Raw genomic sequence first — 23151 nt, 5'->3', positions numbered from 1 at the left:
GATGATGGTAATTAGAGTGACACGGTAAAGTCTAACCACGGAGAGATGGCGGATGACCTTGAAGCCGAAACATCGATTGTATCATTTGTAATAGGTAGAAGTAGCCAGAAAGCACCGAGTAAGAAGAGGCGATGAGTAAAACGACAACAACGTGCATAAGTACAAATCCTATTCCTATTCGTATTCAGAGTCACAACTGACTACAACTGTATTTATGTCGAGGACTGCATGCTAAGTGCCTTGCCTCCATTATTTTATATACCGATAGATGGCAGCACCATCACCGGATCGAACAGTTAATGAGAATTTAGAACTAGTCCAAGAGCTAATAGCTACCTGGTGCTAGCACCCCCAGAGGTATCGTTTCACTTGGAGGACATAGAGACCACGAGCATATTTAACGTCGCCCAGTCCCCTTTAATGACGACGGTGGGTCTTCGACCATCGTGGTTCGAACGCAGGACCCTCCGGCCCCGAATCCGATTTTCTACCGATCGGGCTACCACGGCCCCATAAGTACAAATAAAGTAATAAAATAGAGTTAAAAACTCAGCAAACAGCTGTTTCGGGGCTGTCAAATGCAAGTATCTTCATCAGTGCATAAAAGAAGAACGAAAAGTCCACACAATGTAGACCGAATGACAAATGAACAAAAATGGAAGGTAGCAAAGTAAATGGACATGGAAACCGGAAACACATGCGTCACAGAACAGCAACGACACCTATAGTGCGGGAAAACGTCACAAACAGAAAAAAGTTTTTAAAGATATGATTTCCAAACACCAGGGAAAGGGGGAGTACTCGACAAATCATTAACTATTGAAGCAGAATTTTTCCAAATGTAATAGGATTCCCAAAAATCTAAATCATAAATCGAAGAACACCCATGAATAACCTTGGCAGAAGAAAAATTAAAAATAAGATTGAAAGACCAACAGTAATGTGCAATCGAGGAACGTTTTAAATCTTGCTTCTTGACATATTTTCGTGTTCCTTAATACGGAATTTAAGAGAACGTCGGGTCTGTCCTATGTAATATGTCATTTAACACTGAAAAGAAATACTATATGGGTGTTCTTCGATTTATGATTTAGATTTTTGGGAATCCTATTGCATTTGGAAAAATTCTGCTTCAATAGTTAATGATTTGTCGAGTACTCCCCCTTTCCCTGGGTGTTTGGAACTCTTATCTTAAAAACTTTTTTCTGTTTGTGACGTTTTTCCGCACTATAGGTGTCGTTGCTGTTCTGTGACGCAAGTGTTTCCGGTTTCCATGCCTATTTACTTTGCTACCTTCCATTTTTGTTCATTTGTCCTTCGGTCTACATTGTGTGGACCTTTCGTTCTTCTTTTATGCACTGATGAAGGGGCTTGCATTTGACAGCCCCGAAACAGCTGTTTGCGGAGTTTTTAACTCTATTTTATTACTTTATTTGTACTTTATGCACGTTGTTGTCGTTTTACTCATTCCATAGTACAAAGTTTTCGACTGCTTTTTTACAATAAGAGGCGAGTTCCCGCTGATCTTATCTGTTACAAAATACAGTCGGATCCCGACTTAAGCGAGAGATGCGTTCCAAGACTCCTCGCGTAAGTCGAAATTTCGCGTTGTAAAAAAGTGTTGTGTATGTGACATTTTAGAAATTTTTAAACACCTTTCAAACTGTTTTAGACCTATTTAACTATATATTACCGATACTCACATAAAGAGATACATTTTTACCGTATTTTTTAAAAAGCTGCATTATTTAAACACTGCACTGTAAAAGTACTATACAGTAGATACAATAAGTTTCATTTATAACTTAAAAATTGAAAATGATGATTTATGCTGCGAAATCTGATCGTCATTCTAATATATTTTTAAGTACCCTACAGTAGCTTTGCATTTGTTTTTATAACATTTAAATCTATGGTGAGAGAGAAACCCCTCTTTCAGAGTCTCTATTCTCTACAATACAAGAGCAGATTGCAATTTGTTTGCATTTTGCTTAAACATTACTCAGCGAGCTTCATATTAAAACTAAGGTCTGGACTAATACGGATTGCCTTCTCTTGACTTTTAATTATACGTATGCAAGATTCACTCATAGCTTATTGTCATGTTACCTTCGACCCACTTTCTAGTTGTTAAAGCGTATCAAGAATCTTTAACTTTTCTTATATTGTCGCAAACTTTCGCTTTTTGTTTCCATCTTCAAACTTTAGGTGAAACAGCGTGCCTAGATGTTACAATAGTTCATCACCTTTCATATTTAAAATAAATAGATGAAAAATGAGAAGTGGTGATTATACACACGAATAAAGCTATGTTTATACTGCGGTGTGTGGGAACTTGTGCAGTTAGTGATGCTGAAAGGATGTAAGTACATTCACGAAGTCGATGTTTAGTAGTGAATAACAAAGCCGAAACTTAGCATCATGATTCCTTTCCAAATATTTTCGTGTTGAGAGCGAGAAATTCGCTTTAGCTCTAAAATTTGTTGCTCCTGAAAAACTCGCGTTATAGCCATTTCGCGTAAATCGGATCGCGTTGTAGCGGGAGTCGACTGTAATAACAAACAACCTATTACAAATAATACGAATGATGTTTCCGCTTTATGGTCATCTGCAATCTCTCTGTGGTCAAGCTTTAGCGCGTATTTGTTTTCCTTCAAGTTATACAACATAGATGCAATATAACTACACAACTCCGTAGTCTTAACCACTGGCCGCCATTGAACGAGCGAGGATTGGCAAATTTTTCGCAAGTTAACAGGGAAAAGTTATTTGCGTCACATAAAAGAAAGACAAGCTGCGATTGCAATGCTCAGTTGTTTGTTTTGATAATTTTACAGTAAGCGTTTTCTTATCTAAATTTCATTCGGGATTTTCTGTTTTTAATAGTTTTTTCGGACACTTGCCCGTTTACTGGTTGGTCTTGTTTGTTCATAGTTTCTCGTTGTGCATGTAGTTAATAGTGTCTTTATGGATGCATACAGGTAGTTATCAAAACAGTGAAAACACTTGGAAAAAAATATTTTGGGACTCGCTACTCTGCCGTATATGTTCTGTTTATAAAGGTGCCCTTCTAACTTTAATCGCTCACACTGGTGACTCTATATGGTGATTGAGTTTTGTGGTCACTTTTGCTGCTGTTGTTCGCTTTTTAGACATTACTATCCGCTTCAATACCTGTCGGTATCTTTCACTTAGCTTCTCTTTCCGCCCAATATTTTGCTTTGCCGAGCTTGTCTTACCGGGCTGTGTGTATGCTGTCATGACTTGAGATACTGTACCTTCAGATGCGTCAAAAAAGTTGAAATGTTTCAGTTACACTTGCTTCAGCTAGACGTGCTCCAACAATTTGGTTTCTTTAAAAATTTGAGAGGTTCGACATTTCACGTGCTTAAAAAAAGATAATGGGGTCGTTTCCAAAATTTTTAAAGTATTTTTTTCTGAAAGAGCATGTTTAAAAACATAGAGCATGCTTAAAAACATCATTTTTTAAATAATTTCTTTAAGTTTAATATTTAAAAAAAATTACTTAAGTCGGTGCTCTTTCATCGTTTAACGCTTCTGCCGATGACATCACAAATGATGAAATGCCATTCAGTGTTGCCCTTCACGGTCCAAAATATTTAATTTGCATCTTTACTCACATGTATTGGCAACGATATGGTTGATTGCAAGCGTAGAGCGCAATTGTAATTCGCATCTTGACTATCATAACGTAGAAATGCGGTAGAAAGATGCGCCATAGTGCATCATTTGTGACGTCATTAAGATCACGCCTTGTTTGAAGAATCGGACATTTTAAAAAATTAATTAAAAAATAACTGTTGGGAAAATGAAAGTATTTTCCGACTCCATGTTTTTTTTTTTTTTTTTTTTTCTTATTCTATCAAGCTCAGAGTGACAAAAAGTATTACTTTTGACTGAAGGAAGCAACTCCATTTTAATGCAAGACCAGCGTTCTGGGCTGCAAAAAAAAAAAAAAAAAAAAAAAAAAAAAAAAAAAAAACATCATCTGCGTTGTAGAAAAATTAATTCTTCTCCGGATAGATTAGCAAGCATTAGCAAACAGTTTGTTTTCTAACGAAAGTGATTTGAAATTATCCTATAAATATGATACTGAGCGTTAATGGGATAATAGGTTTGCATGAGCCGTGGGAGCCTGATCGGTACAGCTCCAGGCAACTGACAATAGAGTTCCGGGTTCGAGGCCAGCCGATCAAAGACCCTCCGTCTTGACTGATGATGACTGGAGTACGTTAAATATGTTGTGGTCATAAAATCCTCCACGAGAATCAATACTACTGGTGTTGTTAAGCCAAACATATCTAAATCGGCCAATTGTTTTTAAAATCCATCTGATGAGAGGTTCTATTTTAATGTTGACTCCTTCTAACTTCTAAATGCTTTCAATAATGTGACTAAAAGAGAGTAAATATGTGTAATTTAGAAGCACTGCGAATGACGTATTCGAGTCCAAATTACAGTGTTTATTGTAAAAAAGCAGTCAAAAACTTTGTACTATGGAATGAGTAAAACGGCAAGAAACGTGCCTAAGTACAAATAAAGTAATAAAATAGAGTTAAAAACTCAGCAAACAGCTGTTTCGGGACTGTCAAATGCAAGCCCCTTCATCAGTGCATAAAAGAAGGACGAAAAGTCCACACAATGTAGACCGAACGACAAAAAAAAAAATAGTTACAGTACAGTGTACAGTACAGTACAGTACAGGTAAAGTACAGTGTTTATGTTTAAAGTTTCTTCTACCTCTTTAGTAGAAACTCCTTTAAAACTAAACATATTAATTATGTGATAAATTTAATATGATTTAAAAATCGGGTTAAGACACGTTGACTGTTGTGAGGAAAAGAAGTTATTTCGAGAGTTAGAGAGTACACCAAAAATAATGCTTAATACAACACAAATTTACACTAAGTGGAGAAAATGAGACAATCATATTCTTCACCATAAAAATTATACTCATTTAATGAAAAAAAATATCGCTTAAGGGGTCCGGGACACAAAAATCGTCAAATTTTGCAATTTTTTTTTTTTATCATGTGAAAAATTACTCCGTTTTTTCTTCTTAAAAGGACGTTTGAACCTTGTTTCTATCTTAAATAGAACGAAAGATATAATTATTTTTGTTGCATGCACCTAACTGATGTGTACTTAACTTTAAGTGCGTTTTTTCTCTATGATACAATTTTTCCCGATTTTTTGCTTTCAAACTCTTATAAGTCAGGAACCGATAAAGATAAAGTAATGAAACTTGGAGCATATATTTCTCAAACAGTTAACTTTAATTTTTATTCGGCGAATTAAAAAAAAAAAAAAAACGTTTACTGCAAAAGTTATGATTTTTAAAAAAAAAAGTATTTTCGACTTTTTCGAAATTTTTCTTCAAATATTTTTTATTTTTTGTTGAATCAATATTTTTGAAATCGCCGAATAAAAATTAAAGCTTAGATATTTGTGCGTAATTTATTTTTAAAAAAAAATTGAAAATTGATCAAGAATATTTTAAGTTATAGCAATTTAAAGCAATCCCATTTTTTTTAAATAAAACTAATTAAATTTAAATAAAAAAAAATTTTCATATTTATGTTATGATTTTGCTTATTAAATAAATGGTGAATCAGTGCAAAAAATTTCAAAACTCTAAAGCATATAATAAAAAAAATTTCAAAATGTGTCCTGGACCCCCTTAATAAAAGGCATGCTCAAGTAAATCGCCATCTCAATTCCTTTCAATACAAATTGTTTAAGTAGGTTGTAGCTTCACATGTTACTAAAAGAGGTCGCTTAGACTATGATCATCGTAATCAGGGCCTGATTACTGAATAGGCTAACTAGGCTATGGCCTAGGGCCCCCGCTCTTTAGGGGCCCCCAAACGGATAAAATTGTTTTCATGCAGTGGCTAAAATTGTAAGGTTTAACTACTTAGAGGGCCCCCAAATAGGGTTTGGCCTGGAGCCTCTTAACAAATTAATCGGGCCCTGATCGTAATTATCGATTTAGTGAGTCACTTTTTTGGCATGTTACAGTCAAGGTGATGGGAGGGGAGATTCAGTTCCAGTCAATATGGAGTAGAACCTCTCGATAAGGGGCACTAAGGGGACCAGAAAAATTGTCCCTTAAATAGAGGTATCCCTTAGATGTATTGATGCATGCTGAGTACTTAACTCAGTATAACTTCGTAAAAACTAAATGCTATTAATATTCAATATAAAATGCTAAAAATTATTAATGTACACTGAATACACATCAAAATTATTCAAATCTCAAAATTCATCTTTTTAATAATTAAACTTTAATCAAAATTTTGACAATGGTAAAGTTTTGTAGCATACATGAATTATGTTGAAGTATTTCCTAACATGGATTTGTTTGACCTCAGGCAATTAAAAATTCAGTAGAATTTAAATCCCAATCAGTGTTCACATTTGAAGTTTTATTTACACAAAAATATTCATGGGTCGTTGACTATCCATTGGCTGTTAGCCTACCCGAATAAGTTGCTGAGAGGAAAAAACTTAAATGTAAATTTAAGCAAAAATTTTACAATGTCAAAATTTTACTAGTTGAATTTGAGACACTTAAATTTTTGTAAATTCAATACTTTGTATATATTTATACATTAATTTTTGTAAGTTTTTTCTGTATTTGTCCCTTAAATAGAGTGTCCCTTATTCAGAGGCAAATACATGGAGGTCCCGATTCAAAGGGACTGGGACCAGAAAAAATGTCCCTTAAATAGAGGTGTCCCTTATTCGGAGGGTTAAACCGAGGGAGAACCCTTAAAGGAGGTTCTCTTGTATAATATTTTAAGATTATCGTTCATTAGGTTAATAATCGTGGTCGCTTGGGGAGGATTCATTGCAATTATCATTTTCTTATTCCCTGCAGTGTCATTCATCCAATCGACAATGTACATCGTGGTCACCGTTCTGCTCCTCCAGCTGCTGGTGATCAGCAAACTCTGCAGTCTGGACGGCCCCACTAGGCCCCCACCGGCCGTCATGCAGCTGCTGAACGGGGCCCTGGGCAAGTGGGCCTGCCTGCGGTGGCCCCTCTCGGACGACAACCTGCCAATGGACAGGATCCAACTGAAAGAAGATTCCGCCATTCAAGACAGCACGCCATCCATACGGGAAGAGTGGATGTTGTTCGCAGCGGGCTTGGATAAGGTGTTCTTCCTGGTGATGACACTAGTTACAGTGTTGATTCATCACTTATGAAGTGTCACTCTCTCAAAAGTGTGTTTTTCTCATTTCATTTGGTGTAATAAAAGTTTACTCTTGGACGGATGAGTGTATTTCCTGTGTCTTATACACGCGACTGTTGCGTTGCAGATCGAAGTGCAATTTTGGAAACGTGACAAAGGAAAAGAAAAACCTATTGGATACAAACATTTCATTAAAGTTAAAGTTTTAACACTCAGAATCCAAATGCTATACGCAAAATTAGGGTTTTGCAGGGGTGCCCACCTAAAGGATGTCATGGCGCAGACTGCGCCAATGAAATTTTTAGAGGGGGGTGTTTTGAGGGGTATTTTTCTCATTTTGGGGGGGGGGGGGGGGCTTTTACTTTTAGGGGATCTTTGCGATATTTAAGTGGGAGCAATGCTTTTAGAGGGGTGGGCACACCTGGGTTTTATACACATATGCAGTAGTTATATGTATGCAGTGGCGGCGATTCGGGGGAACCCTCCCCCTTACTTTTTATGGTTCATTTATTTATTTTACTTTCCTATTTAGAAACCAAAATTAGAAATTATAAAAAACAAAGCAACATCAATTTTACATCAACTACCACAGATACGGTTGCTTATTGTTCTCACTTGACTGTTTTGATGTCCTATGATTTTATTTTCCCTCGCCTCCCTCTGCAGCACCAGCGTCCACTGGCCTCACGATCCTGCTCCTCTAGCGGAAACCGTCTCCTGGTTACGTCAATATCCTACACACACACACCTACACACACACACAACTATCCACACACTCATGCCTGCACACAGACACAAACACACATGCCTACACACATACAGACAGCCCCCCCCCCCCACACACAAACACACACGCGTGCATCCACACACTCGTGATAGCGACAAACATAGTTTGAATTCAAGATGTCAAAATTCTTTTTTTTTTTTTTTTTGATGCCGCTAAAAAGTCCTATGGCTTTTATTTGTCGTTTTTTTGTTTTGTTTTTTGCCCCCCCCCCTTTTCAGTTTCAATCGCCGAATGTATGTAACGGCATGAAAGCCAAAAAAGAAGCTTGAGCAATGGAAGTCGCGTGTTTACCAAAGATGCTCTACATGGATATGAAAGCTTAAAACTGCCGAACATGGTGTTAAATTTTCGTTGGGCTTAGGAATTTAAACTTCAAGAGATTTAAATTGCTGACGAGATATTTTAAAAAAAGCTGGTATCTTAGGTTGGGCAAAACCTTAAAAACGTAGCATGTTCGAGAAAGATCTTCTAAATTCTAGCAGTTCTAAACATTAATAACCTAAATACTAAGAGGAGAAACGAAATGCAGTTTTTTGGAAAAGAATGTAGCAAAGCAAGAAATCTTTTTCTTCCAACTGTTTGTGGTATCTGTATGAAAGGAAAGGATACAATGGGGTCGTTTCCAAAATTTAAAAAAATATTTTTTTCTGAAAGAGCATACTTAAAAACATAGAATCTGACCATTTTTTAAACAATTTCTTTGAGTTTAATATTTTTAAAAAATTACTTCAATCGGTGCTTTTTCATCGTTTAACGCTTCTGCCGATGACATCACAAATGATGAAATGCCATTTGATGTTGCCATTCACGGTCCAAAATATTTAATTCGCATCTTTACTCACGTGTATTGGCAACGATATGGTTGGTAGCAAGCGTAGAGCGCAATTTTAATTCGCTGCTTGATTATCATAACGTGGAAACGTAATAAAAAGATGCGGCAAAGTGCATCATTTGTGAAGTCATAAAGACCACGCCTAGTTTGAAAAATCGGACATTTAAAAAAATTATTTAAAAAAAAAAAACTGTTGCGAAAATGAAAGTATTTTCTGGGTCCATGTTATTTTTTTTTTTTTTTTTTTTGCTCATTCTTTCCATTTCAATGACTAAAAGTAGTACTTTTGACTGAAGGAAACCACCCCATTGGCAATCCACAGTTGCATCACAAATTTAAAAGAAAACACTTGAAGGAAAATCGAGTACAGATTCGAGATTCATGGTACTAACGAGTTCATGTACTTGAAGATACATTGAAGATACTGTTTAAAAAAACCCATAAATTTTTTTCATTCCTTTGCAGTAAATTTAGTTCAACTGCTGGTACCTTTGCTCTTAATGTTTAGAATGGTAAATATCTTTCTCTAACACGCTATGGCGACTGTGTCCCGTTTTCGGCATTCAGGATCTTTTTTCCCTCGCCAGAAATTCTACTAGAAAGTACAAAATGATAGAATGCCGAATAATAACAAAAACATAGATTGTTTTTAATAGTGGTTTCCTGCGCTACCTGGGCCTGATTACCGCACAGGCCAACTAGGCCTGGGACTGAGGCACCATCTTTCTACGGGGGAGGGGGGGGGCGAATTACTTGAAGAGTTATGCATAACATTACGACTATACGAACAATGCATGTATTTTTAAAATAAAAATTTAAAAGAAAATCACTTTATAGTTGGAAAAGACCTTCCTCAAAAGATATGTTTTTTGAATTCTGCCACAAGCGAATTTACCATGTCACAATTATGGAGTGCCTCGAAGGGATTCGTGATTGAACATCATAAATGATTTACATAGTTCTGTGATAGACAAAGTGGCCCCCGAAAATACATTCCGACCGGTCCATAGAGGCTTCAAGGGGATCGAAGTTATTGTGGGCCTAGGGCCTCATTTTTAGTTAGTCGGACTGTGTGCGTTACGTTACAGTAGATAATCGCAATGTTGCTCAAATTTACAACAAACGATACTAAACGATTGAGTCAGTGGTCATTAACCTGTTAGTGATTCAAATTAATCGTGCTCTCTTGAAACATGTCCTGCAATGGGGTCGTTTCCTAAATTTTTAAAGTATGTTTTTATGAAAGAGCATGCTTAAGAACATAGGATTTGACCATTTTCAAAATAATTTGACAAAGTTTACTCTTTTTTAAAAAATATTTAAGTCAGTGCGCAGACTCAATTTCATTTTCTACACTTCTGCGCTTGACATCACAAATGATGAACTGCCATTCGCTGTTGCCATCCGCGCAGAGGGTAATATTTAATTCGCTTCTTTACTCACATGTATGGCAACGATATGGTTGATAACAAGCGTAGAGCGCAATATTAAATTTGCTTCTTGATTATCATAACGTGGAATCGCGGTAGAGAGCAAGAGTAAGCGTTCAGTGTGCCAATGTAATACGCGCCTAAGTTCATCATTTGTGACGTAATAAAGACCAGGCCTTGTTTGAAAAATCGGACATTTTAAAAAATTAATTAAAAAATAACTGTTGGGAAAATAAAAGTATTTTCTGGGTCCAAGTTATTATTATTTTTATTTTTTTTGCTCATTCTATCAATTTCAGTGACTAAAAGTAATACTTTTGACTGAAGGAAACCACCCCATTTAGATTTCATAGTGAAAAATGCGTTGTACAAGTTTAAAAATCAAGTCTAAGCGGCTGATGATGTACACGTCATCCTGGGACTACAGCAAAATACGCCTACGTGTTGGATTTCGAAGAAAGCAAAGAAGTATGGTATGATGCAAATGGTTGTTTATCTCGTTCTCTTTGAGGCGGAAGAAAAAAATCTTGATGTTCTCCTCCTCCATCGTCAGTTGCGTAATCTTGGCAAAAATCCTGCAGACTTGAGTGTTCAACAGAAAACCCGCTTTTACGCATTTTCTACACACGGCGGCAACTTACGCAAATAAGTCGTGTTTATAAATTTTAATACTGCAGGTTTTCATGCGGGGACATATAATATTTGACTCCCTCAGAGACCTCCGCACCTACCAATTGCTTGGTTTATCGGTGTTTTAAATCTATACTAATAATATAAAGCTGGAGAGTTTGTTTAAACGCACTAATCTCAGGAACTACTGGTTCGAATTGAAAAATTCTTTTTGTGTTGAAATCCATTTATTGAGGAAGGTATAGGCTATATAACATCATGCTATGACTAATAGGAGTGGAGCTGCAATAAATTAAAATTGAATTAATAATAATTACAATGTTTTTTTTTTTTTTTTTTGCATCGATTGCTCGAAATTTTGGTGCTCTAGTAGCTTAGTTGGTAAAGAGCTGGACTAACAGCCTTAGGGTCTCAGTTTCGAACCCGGCAGCGAGCAAGAAGATTTGCAGCATTTTTTACCCAGCTCATTTAAAAATATAATTTATTTATAAATAGAGGGTTTTCAATTGTTTTTTATTGATTGTTTTTTCTTTCGATTTCTTTATTTAACGGAAAACATCGATGTGGATAAGGGTGTGCAATTATATAATGTATATATGTTTGTATATATATATATATATATATATATATATATATATATATATTAGGGTGGTCCTTATTTATATGGGAAAATTTTTTTTTCGGAATTCAACAAGTGACGCCCCCTAGTTTTGTGACACTATAATAAAAATTAATCGGTGCAAAATTTGAACTCGATCGGTCAATAATAACACGTGCCCCTAGGACGTTGAACTTTAACACTTTTGATAATTTTCTCACAAATCTTCGAGTTTTTACTTCAGACCCCGTACATCGTTTCTGCTATGTTTGCAAAATATTTTTACAGCGAAGTAGCACTAAAATTAATCGTTTTAATTACTTCATATCGTCTAAAGATTTTACATTGAATAAGAACGAAGTATTGCTTTAGAAACTTTACCTTAATCGTACGCTTTTCTCAATGTATCTCAATCGTGTGCATTTTTTTTGTCCGATAGTCTTGGAGTGTCTGTAAAATACTAAATTGCTTTTGTGACTCATATTTGGTAAACTGATTGTGAAATTCTTCGATTAATTGTGCTCCTCTTTCAGTTGTATCATTCACAACTTTCAGCATTTTAACGATATCTCTCCCCTTTAAATAGCTTCCTTCATTTTGCCATGAATCAGGATCAAATTGGAAAACATCTTTTGGTGTTTGTAACTTATCAAACAGTTTTATTGACTTTTAATTGATTCTATAAAGAGGAAGATCTTTACTAAGAAAGTATTCCAAATCATCTACTGTTATTTGAAATTTTTTATAGTCATCAGACACGTCTTCCTATTCAGCAAGCATTTTTTTGAAGTAGTCTTTTCCTATCTTCACAGTTAATTCCTTCATCCAATACGGACAAAGGTACTAGTTCATCCCCTACGTACTATAAGTGATTTATGAATTTTTCAAACACTGCTTCTGCTGCATGTTTGTCATCATTTTGCACGCTGCAGGGTTTTTTAGACACTGGACTTTATATTAATTTAAAAGGCCTAGAATGGGTTGCTGTGAAAAACTATATCTTCATACAACATTTAACTGTAAAACAGCATTTACGGGCAATCTCTTCATGTAGTGTCAATTTAAATTGCTTCCTAAATATATAATTTTTCAAACAAGAAATTCCTTCTGACACCCCTCTGGGTCAGGGATAAGCTCCAGGTTGCCGAAAACATATCCCTGTAGGAGGGAGGACTTCACCAAGAAATATTATTACACGTTATGAGAATTCTCTGTAATATTTCTTAATTCCACTTTCTATGAACAATAATATGTCATCAAATTCTTCTTTTAGAATTTAAGTGGTATGTGTAATTTTTTAATTTTGAAGAGCTTAAATAATGGAAGATTGAGTCTAGAACTAAGAAAGGCAAGAACTTCTTTAAAGACACTCTGAAGTACGATTTCAAGTGCATGATGATAGCAATACAAATGCAATACATCACCGTTCAGCTTTTGCTCTAAAAAATTACATGCACAATTTATACGGCCGGTATTGTAAGCCGCTGTATAAAACACTAAAGCTTTGAACAGTTAGCAAGAAAGAGCAATAATCTAAGATATCATATACAACTGAAGAAATGTCTCAGAAATTTTGAGTAGCTGTTCAACATTGGAACCTGAAGCTATCATGGTAAGCCTATCGGCGTTTTTTTTTTTTTTTCCAGTTACATTTGGAGGTAGCTTTGTATCCCAGGGAATAACTAAAAAATCTAAATTTAAATTCATGAAATCTTATTTTACCTCTCGAAGATTTTCTCTTGCTCTCTTAAGGGATGTACGATTGATCATAAGGTTATTTGGATTTAAATTTACTGCATCTACATAGGCTGTTAATAAATGAGCAGATTTTTTGTCCCTAATATGGCATTTGTCTAACATTGATGAAAGGCGAGCAGATCTCAATAGTTTTCTAGCTTTTTTGCGTTGTGGTAGACCAGATATAGAAAAAAAGGTTCAACAGTTTAGGATAGATACCCATTTCAGTTTCTAAATCTTGTGAATTGCAAGAGGAATTTGATGATAATAAAGGACTATGTACTGAAATAGAAGACAGTTTAAAGTATAGATTTTTACATTATTCCGATCTGGAATTTTTTTTAATTTATAGTTTAGATATGGAAAATAAGAGTTTAATTTTATGGTAGGGTAATCGAGGATTTTTCAAAATTTAAATTGTAAGAATGCATAAATATTTAAGTATATAACTAAAGAACAGCAAATTAAAATGTAATTGTCATTATTTATATTTATAGCATGGAAACCTAGTGACCCTATTTGCCACACCTATTACATACACAGAAAATTTTCTAAACCAACACCCCCAAAGGCTGGAGGAGGCAATTTGTTGCTGTCAAAAATCATTCATTAATGGCCTAGGCCATTCATTAATGGCCTTTAGAATCCCTTGTGTCAATCTTGGTTGAAAGAAATGTTCCTCTGCCACTTGGTTTGAAACGAGCGCGAATAGCGGTATTCCTGTCCCAAGGCCATTGGTGTACATGTACCCTATGTAATATGTAAAATTTTACAGAATGAAAGTGAGAGAATGGTTGGTCTGGAAGTAGGAACATCTACTGAGGTTCAAAATTACTTTACATATGAAACCTAGGAATAATTTTACATAAAAATGAGAAAATCCGCAATTTTTTCTTTAAAACTCAAAAAAGGGGCCCCTAGGGGCACGTGTTAATATTCATGGATTAACTTAAAATTTTGCATGGATCATTTATTTGTATAATGGAACAAATTGAGGGGGCGTCGTGTAAATATCTTCAACTTCAAAAATAAGGACCACCCTAATATATATATATATATATATATATCTTACTAATATTATATATGCGAAAGTTTGTCTGTATGGATGTATGGATTAGCGACTGGCTATCGCCAAGTTGCCCGCCAAATTATAACACCACGTGAGTTTACATCAAAATTCACAATGATTTCCCCCCAAAAAGGGGCAAAAGACCCCCTTTGAAGCATACGAATGCATCCAAAAAGGAAGGTGCACAACTAGACCCCACTAGGAGTCTTTGTACCAATTTCAACTTTCTAGGACATTCTGTTCTTGAGTTATGCGACATACATACACACATACACACATACATACGTACATACAGACGTCACGAGAAAACTCGTTGTAATTAATTAGGGGATCGTCAAAATGGATTTTTCAGGTGTCTGTACGTTCCTAGGCACATATCCACGTGTGGTCAGGTTGAAAAAAGAAACTCAATATTCATTTGGGGGTGAGCAAAATGGAAATTAAGGCCGATTTTTGGGTGAAATTTTTTTGCGAATACAATACTTGCTTTTTTGCAAAAGTAAGTAAAAAAGCTCGCTCAGGGTGTGGGCAATGGGGAGTGTCGTGTACTTCATACGATTTTCAAAACTACATAACAAAACTTTATCTACACTGTACTTTTGTATCTACACTGTAAAAAAATTAAAGATACTCTGATTTGTAAAATGGGTTTTATTGCGTTTTGAAATGAAGTTATGTTGAAGAAAAGAAAATGAACGAAGTACATCAACATTTTTTCAGCAATACAGATATCTGAATAAAGATTTGTGCAAGCTTTAGGGGAGCGCATTTAAATGAGGGTTTTTTTCTTTGCCCATCGCGTATTGAATTTACGTCTTCTGAAAAAAATCAAAATGACGGAAACTTGACAAATCATTCCAAATACATTGAAAGCTAGTTTTCCTCTGTCACAAAGTTAGCGTTTTTTAAGAGACAAAAAAAATTCTGAATCGTTACCACTCAAATGAATAATAGTAAAATTGAAAGTTTTCGTCAATGACTTCACTAAAGGTGTAAACATTTTTCAAGGTCTACCACAGCCAAATAACTACATCACAAACCCCAGTTGCCTACAAAAAGATAAACTTAGTAGAAGAAATAATCGCCTCTTAAAAAGTCATAAATAGCGTTTTTTTAGACTAAACACCCATTCCTCTTCAACCCACAGAACTGGGTTAAACTGCGGTCGGTCGTAAAAAATACCGTGCTTTCGTCGAGGGACTCTCTAGTTTAGTCAATACAAGGTTCGCGCGGGAAAATAAACAGGGCAGCGTTCGAAACATGTGCTCGTTCGAAGAATCGAAAGGAGCATCCCTCTTTCCGGTCACGAATTCGTTTTTTCTCTTTTTTTGCAGATATGGCTTTTAGCCAGATGTGTGGAAGTAAAAATATTTGCGAGCTGTTAAATTTTTATGTTATTCTGTTGGAGAGTATTTGTTTGCCTTCTAGACACAGAGACCTTTGCCATTTGGGTTACATTGCGAAAAATTTCTAGGCAAAATGTTCGAAAACGATCGCAATCAATTTGCTCTTGTTATTGATAGACATCGGTAAACGATATTTAACCGCGTTCTCATTCCTAATGTAATGTAATATGAAATTTACTTTATTCAAATTAGATTAACTTCTCAACTCTTTCGGCACGTGTAAAGTTTCAGTTTTAGGTTGGCATCCTTTGATGCCCAATCATATGCAAATGAGGCAAGTATAAATAGTGAACGATTCCAATCGTTCTCTCTCTTTTGTGTTCGTCAGCCTCTTGTGTGTTAGGTCCAATAGGTGTTGGGGAGTTGCGACTCCACCTCCGCTTATGGCCAGGGTTTATTCTTATAAACTTATTTTTGTTAGTTTATTTATTTTAGTTTCTATGGACCAATAAATTTTTGGTAAGATTTTAAACAAGTTTCCAATGTTCATTTCTTCACCTTAACATTTGATTCTGCATCTTCCACTGTGTGGTATTATCTCTGCTTGTATAAGCATGTAGCATTGTTGACTGACTTACGGAATTTAGCCTTTCGGCTTTTCGTTTAAACATCGTAAGTTATCAGTTATAACATACCAATAATACCAAATACTCATCAGTACTTCCAGTCAGTACTTTTGGGGTATGCTGAAATTTCATTAAAGTACACTTTTAAAAAAATCCTGAAAATTTGCAGTGAAAAGTATTGGCGTCTATGTTGCTAGGATTTTTCACAGTAAAATCATATTTACTTTGAAATTTTACAGTGGAAGAAAGTTAGAATACATTGGCCGGTTACTTTGATCGAGTGGAATGAAATACAGGCGCCGGGATTCGAACCGGTCTTCTCATCGTTTGCAGGACGTCACGCTCACCCGATACGGATATAGGGGTGAACGGGAATGCGAAAACCACGAAACGTACCAATTGGTATTACAATCGTTCCGATAGAATTTGCTGTAAAACTTTATCTGCACTGTAAATACTCCAATATGCACTAATATTTACCTTAATATATTCCTGAATTTTTGACATTGCATGTAGGGAATTTATAGACTAACCGTTGAATAAAATCATTTTATTGGTATAAGAATCCAAGGCACTACCCAAGAGCCCCCCGCCTCCCCCCTAATACAGCGAAGACCTCTCAACCGCGAGAGCCACCCTATAAAGAGAAAAATGCCCTCCCCCTATAAATATTTCAACGGCACAGTTTGCACCCTGACCCTCCCCCAGTTGGGCAACTCAGCTTAAACCACAATCTAGCAAACCACTTTTTTATGCCATTTCTTCGTAATGATATTCGCCTCCCGTAGCTAATCTTGGCCTTAGTCATTGGATAGCCTGAGATGATGACGGCATCACAGAGATTGGCGTCGCTCCGACACTCGTTGGGGTGGCGTTGAAGGGTTACATCAAAAGCGCAGGTGTGCAAGAGTAGCATAATTAATGATCTGTACGGAATGTAAGGATGTTTTAGATTCATCATGGTATAAATGTTTATTCCAAAATGGAAGCGATGTTTTCAGAATTTTAAAATAACATATTACTGGCTCTGTGACTTAAATTACAGCTGGACCTTGATACAGAAAAAGCGTTTGGCAAGAAGACGCGGTTTTAGAGAATAAGGGAAGTAGAGGGGCGGAACGGCGTTCCAGGACTTTGCTGTGCAAAATGCCGCACTGTTAAAAATTTTCCGGAAAATGTACGTTTATTGTTATTGGCATCCATGTTGCCAGTAATTATTTCCGTAAAAACCAAATGTTACTGTAAAATTTTACGGTTTTCTCGGTAGGCCACAGCAACCAATTGGCGCTGGGATCGCTTATTTCTCCGGTATAAATTACATACCATAAAAATCAGCGATGCTGTAAGTTCGCCATTTTACAGTAACAATTACCAGAAAATCTTCATGAATTGTTAACAGTGCGTCCGGCATCATAATTTCCACATTCTCTTATTTCGTAAAAAACTCTTAATATCTCTCTCTTTCTCTCGCTTTCTCTTTCTCAAAAGAAAAAAAAATACTTATCAATCAGTTGAAGACCAAAACGATTGTCCTGCAAGAATAGCTCCTGGATTAGATGAATCTGAAATCAATTACTGTACTATGTAAACGATTTCAATTTTCTTTTCGGAAACCTTGCATGGGTTCCTGAAGGTTTGATTTTATGAATGGACAGTTTCCAGGTCATAGCAGTGAGCTCAGATATGAACGCATAGATGTAATATACCAGATGCACAACTCGGTAACGGTAGTCACTAGGCGCCATTGAACAAGCGAATCTTGAAGTAAACGGGCAAAAGCGTAGCCCTACTAAAACCAGTGACGCTGTTTGAATTCTCGTAGGCTAGACAAAAGTTTGTGTATCTAGTTCCGTGCTTGTCAACCTTTTTGACCTTATGGCGCACCTGATAGTTGCCTCGGTCCTTGCGGCTCACTGAACCAAGTTTCATGAGTCAATATGGACAATGCTTTCATCATTCACATGTTAAAGCAAGAATACAAAGAGAAAAACACTGTATTTCCGTACAAATTCAACAGGGAATCTTTTAAACATTTGAAATCTTTCAATTATCTCAGTCTCTTTGCAAATTAAATTTTAGTACTTCAGGGGGGGAAAAAGTGAAAATTGTTCATTTTTTTTTCTTTTTGAAGGCGCTAATTTAATGCCAAAAAAAAAAAATGCTGTCTCAATGCAAGTTTCATTTCAAAACATTGTTTTTTCTTCATTTACTGTAATTTTCAAGAAAAAATTTTCAATTTGTACATTTTGAAAAAGTTAATCATCCTAACTATTTCACTTTGCCCCACATTCCCCTACAGACACATAATTTTAAATTTTATAATTATACTTTAATTACGAGTGAAGTTGGTTTTAATTTTAGTTTTAGCAAAAAGTCCTGATTGTGTTTATTTGAAATCTTTAAGACGTTGATAAATGTGATAACTATAACTCAATAATATGGCAAAACATGCTACTGCAACGAAAGGACACAAGTTTCTATCGGAAATTAAATTTGGTCAAAATCTGATATTGGTTGTTCTTGCTCCAAGTCAGTGCTATAGTTTGGAGCTGGGAGGGGAGATGATAAAAAAAAAACGCTTTTCATCATACTTTTCTACTGAAAAAATTGTTGTAACCCTAACTTATTTACTTATTTATTTTCATTCTCATTTGAAAAATAAAGTTATTATTATTGAAGAATTGTGCATTTACTACAGTGCACTTTTCAAATGCCACTATTTTTTCCTTTGTTTTTCTAGTCACAACTTTGTTTTTTTTTTTTTTTTTTTTTGTAAATTAAAAAGAGGTAAACAAGGAACAAATTATCTTTTAAATTGCGTTTTAATCATAAAAATTGTCAGCTTAGTTAAAGGTAATAAAGCCTTTTATTATACACTTTTGTAATTTGGCCATAATTATCATAGGGTTAGCGGAATGTTCGTAATTAGGGAGACATTTCGATAATTGGGAATTTGGCGCGGTCGTCTCATTTTTGGCGTAAATTATTTTATTTTAGTAACACTGCTGATTTATAGTAAACCTATGTCAACAGACGTTTCGGTTCTCTTTGTTTAGATTTGCAACGAAAAATACCTCTCGTGCAGGCATTGCAGCCAAAAATTTACGCCAATGAAGAAAGATCGCCAAATTCCCAATTATCGAAACTGTCCCGTAATTAGTATAGGTAATTAATGGCAATAAAGGAATTAACAGTAATCGATAACACAGGTGGGGATGGGGGGAAGTGGAAACCCGGTGGCAAATGATGGTAAATTGTTTTGATTTAAACTTTTTTCATTTAGTCGCCATGTGGCGATTGGCGACCTTTAATCTTGACCTTTAAGCTCCAGCCCTTGTATTGTTGAAAAACAATCCTCGGATACACATGAAGAAAAGGGTACTTACGCTAAGCCCGTAAGACGACATAACTCAGAAACGAAAGGAGGCCAGAGATCAGAGCACACAAATCCCGAGTCCTAGCATCCCCAGCGGGATCGACTTGGAAAATGGACCAGGTGGTATTTTGGTGTGTGCGCGCTCCGACTTTTCCTGGCACCTATTGTGGCTGTTATAAATAGACGCCCCCCTCCACAGTCCTCGGCGAGAGAGATTTCGTCCCATCCGGAAGAACAAGAAGAAGACTTGAGGATTTGCTGGTGGTTTCACTTGATTGCTTTCCTGCTGCAGTTGGTGGTGTTGCTGATGACGGAAGGAGTGTCGCTCGAGTCGTCGTTTTGTCAATTCAATGACGAGTTCGATGTGGTGATCACTAGATTTTGATAATTCGTGAAACTTAGGAAGATAAGTTTTCTTGGGGAACCACACGACAGAATTAGAAGCATGTATCTGCTGATGACGGAAGGAGTGTCGCTCGAGACGTCGTTTTGTCACATTGCAAATTCAATGACGAGTTCGATGTGGTGATCACTAGATTTTGATGATTCGTGAAACTTAGGAAGATAAGATTTTTTGGGGAACCACACGACAGAATTAGAAACATGTATCTGCTGATGACGGAAGGAGTGTCGCTCGAGTCGTCGTTTTGTCACATTGCAAATTCAATGACGAGTTCGATGTGGTGATCACTAGATTTTGATAATTCGTGAAACTTAGGAAGATAAGTTTTCTTGGGGAACCACACGACAGAATTAGAAACATGTATCTGCTGATGACGGAAGGAGTGTCGCTCGAGACGTCGTTTTGTCACATTGCAAATTCAATGACGAGTTCGATGTGGTGATCACTAGATTTTGATGATTCGTGAAACTTAGGAAGATAAGATTTTTTGGGGAACCACACGACAGAATTAGAAACATGTATCTGCTGATGACGGAAGGAGTGTCGCTCGAGTCGTCGTTTTGTCACATTGCAAATTCAATGACGAGTTCGATGTGGTGATCACTAGATTTTGATAATTCGTGAAACTTAGGAAGATAAGTTTTCTTGGGGAACCACACGACAGAATTAGAAACATGTATCTGCTGATGACGGAAGGAGTGTCGCTCGAGACGTCGTTTTGTCACATTGCAAATTCAATGACGAGTTCGATGTGGTGATCACTAGATTTTGATGATTCGTGAAACTTAGGAAGATAAGATTTTTTGGGGAACCACACGACAGAATTAGAAACATGTATCTGCTGATGACGGAAGGAGTGTCGCTCGAGTCGTCGTTTTGTCACATTGCAAATTCAATGACGAGTTCGATGTGGTGATCACTAGATTTTGATGATTCGTGAAACTTAGGAAGATAAGATTTTTTGGGGAACCACACGACAGAATTAGAAACATGTATCTGCTGATGACGGAAGGAGTGTCGCTCGAGTCGTCGTTTTGTCACATTGCAAATTCAATGACGAGTTCGATGTGGTGATCACTAGATTTTGATGATTCGTGAAACTTAGGAAGATAAGTTTTCTTGGGGAACCACACGACAGAATTAGAAGCATGTATACTCGTATAAATAATAGTCTATGGTCGAGTAACTCGCGAGTTTCAACAATGAAACTCGCGCCACGGCATGATAATTTAATAATACATTTTGGTAATGTTTGACATGCAGGGAAAGGCTTTATCGTGACAATGCTGAACTCTATCCGGTCACTTAACTGTTTTACTGGTAAGACTGTCATTTCACGGGAATGAAGAAACGAAAAAGGGGTCAACAATGAACGCCACCTACCGGAATTTAGGGTTCATCCACTGGAGCTAGGGTTACAGTTTCAGCTATCAAAACATTACCAAACAGGCAATGGCTTCGTTCAAATGTAGAAACAATTTTCACCCGTCATACCTTGACGGGCGACTTTCTAGTCTTATAATAGTACTAGCAGTACCCGCACAGCGATGCCCGGGCTAAAAATTTAATGGGGGCCGCGCATTTTGACCGCCGGGAACCTTGGAGGCCGAGCACTTTGGGCGGCGTTTTACCTACTGAACTATTTTAAAGACTTTAGCTTTGCTCCAACGATCACTACATGGCACATACTACCAGATTCCTTCAATAGTCTAAAGTTGTACGGTTTTACGGTATGCAGTCTGCGCCATGACTCCCCTTTGGTAGGCATCCCTGCTGTTAACCAGTTTCATGGAACTGGAACAAGCGCGCGACATTGCTTTTACTGCAGTTTTGTCTCAGTAGAAGGCTTCTTAGATAGCAATTTTGAACCCAATATATATATATATATATATATATATATATATATATATACTAGCTGCGTTGCCCGGCTTTGCCCGGTCTACCTTGAAAATAAAAATTGTGTCAAGTGACGTATATTCGACAATCAGGCGTAAAAAATAAATAAAAAAAACATCATGATTTCCCTTCCAAACAATGACGACAGATATTAAAATACTTTTAAGAAATTAAATCCAGAAAGATGGATTTAAAGTACGCAACCATGGAAACACAAAATAAAATAAGTTTAAGGAATTAAAATGCGAAAGAAAATGGTTCACAATTTGAATGGAATCGAGATTTCTTAAACTTGATTTAAAAAGACTTGTAGCTTTTTTTAATTTCGAGATAAAAGCTTATTTTCTCGACCATAGGTCGAGTTAGATCTGGAGTAAAAAAGGTCGCTTTTTTCAATGGCGTCAAAAAGAAAGCTGTGGGACAATTCCTTCACTTTTTATTGATTTATTTAATAAAGAAAGTAGTGCCTAAATTTCAGCTAAACCTAAAAAAATTCGAGCTTAAAACGCAAATAACTCCCGCCGTAATAAAATTAGAGCATTGAAACAAATTGCGTAGAACGCGGAAAATTCTACTCTTTCTAATGATATGTAATATTAATATGCGCATGTAATTTTACACCCCCATATTTGAGAATTTATGTAAAAATTGGACGTAAAATGGAATAAAAAAAAGAACTATTCATTGAATTTTATTCGAACTGGTCTGCAAACCTTTTCAGGACTCAAAGGAACAAACTGTGAAAATTTCAGCGCAATCGGCCGGGTAGTTCGAGTTTTGCGAGTTCAAACACACAGACGCTTTTTGGAGACTTCATTTTATACTATGTAGAGATATATCAACAAATTTAAATCCGGGAATATTCATCGTCCTATTCAAAATTTTAGTGACAGACTTTTACATATAGAACTGTACCTGATGGGAGTAAATTGGTGGGGGAAATTGCTTTTCCAGTATTAATAATGTTTGCAGATAAAAATTTGTTAATAAGCCAGAAAATCATTAACAAAATAGATGAGTTGAAGCAGAAATGTGACAAGCCACAAGGAGTGACTTTTCAATCAAAATGTTTGTTTCTCATAACTAAAATTGAGATAAACACGACAATGGATAATGTCATTTGGAGAAAAACATATCTGGTTTTTGAAAAATTCTACAAATATTTTATACTAGCAGTACCCGCACATCGATGCCCGGG

General features: G+C 36.2%; 2 protein-coding genes across 2 annotated transcripts in view; one reads left to right on the top strand and one right to left on the bottom strand.

Annotated features, from left to right (window-relative positions):
* The window catches only part of LOC129224168 (neuronal acetylcholine receptor subunit alpha-10-like), a 37934-nt gene extending 30633 nt beyond the window's left edge, over nt 1-7301 (top strand). Inside the window, exon 7 of the mRNA XM_054858584.1 lies at nt 6905-7301. Within this exon, the coding sequence (XP_054714559.1) occupies nt 6905-7236 (332 nt within the window). The 3' untranslated portion in view covers nt 7237-7301. The remainder of the gene's footprint in view (nt 1-6904) is intronic.
* Nucleotides 1-19797, bottom strand: part of LOC129224166 (uncharacterized) — a 245757-nt gene extending 225960 nt beyond the window's left edge. Inside the window, exon 1 of the mRNA XM_054858583.1 lies at nt 19665-19797. Within this exon, the coding sequence (XP_054714558.1) occupies nt 19665-19685 (21 nt within the window). The 5' untranslated portion in view covers nt 19686-19797. The remainder of the gene's footprint in view (nt 1-19664) is intronic.
* Nucleotides 19798-23151: the final 3354 nt, after the last annotated feature.

The sequence above is a fragment of the Uloborus diversus genome, chromosome 6 (genome assembly GCF_026930045.1).
Source record: "Uloborus diversus isolate 005 chromosome 6, Udiv.v.3.1, whole genome shotgun sequence".
In the NCBI taxonomy this organism is placed as follows: domain Eukaryota; kingdom Metazoa; phylum Arthropoda; class Arachnida; order Araneae; family Uloboridae; genus Uloborus; species Uloborus diversus.
The sequence above is the reverse complement of the archived record's forward strand: the minus strand, read 5'-3'. Positions and strand labels throughout refer to the sequence as shown.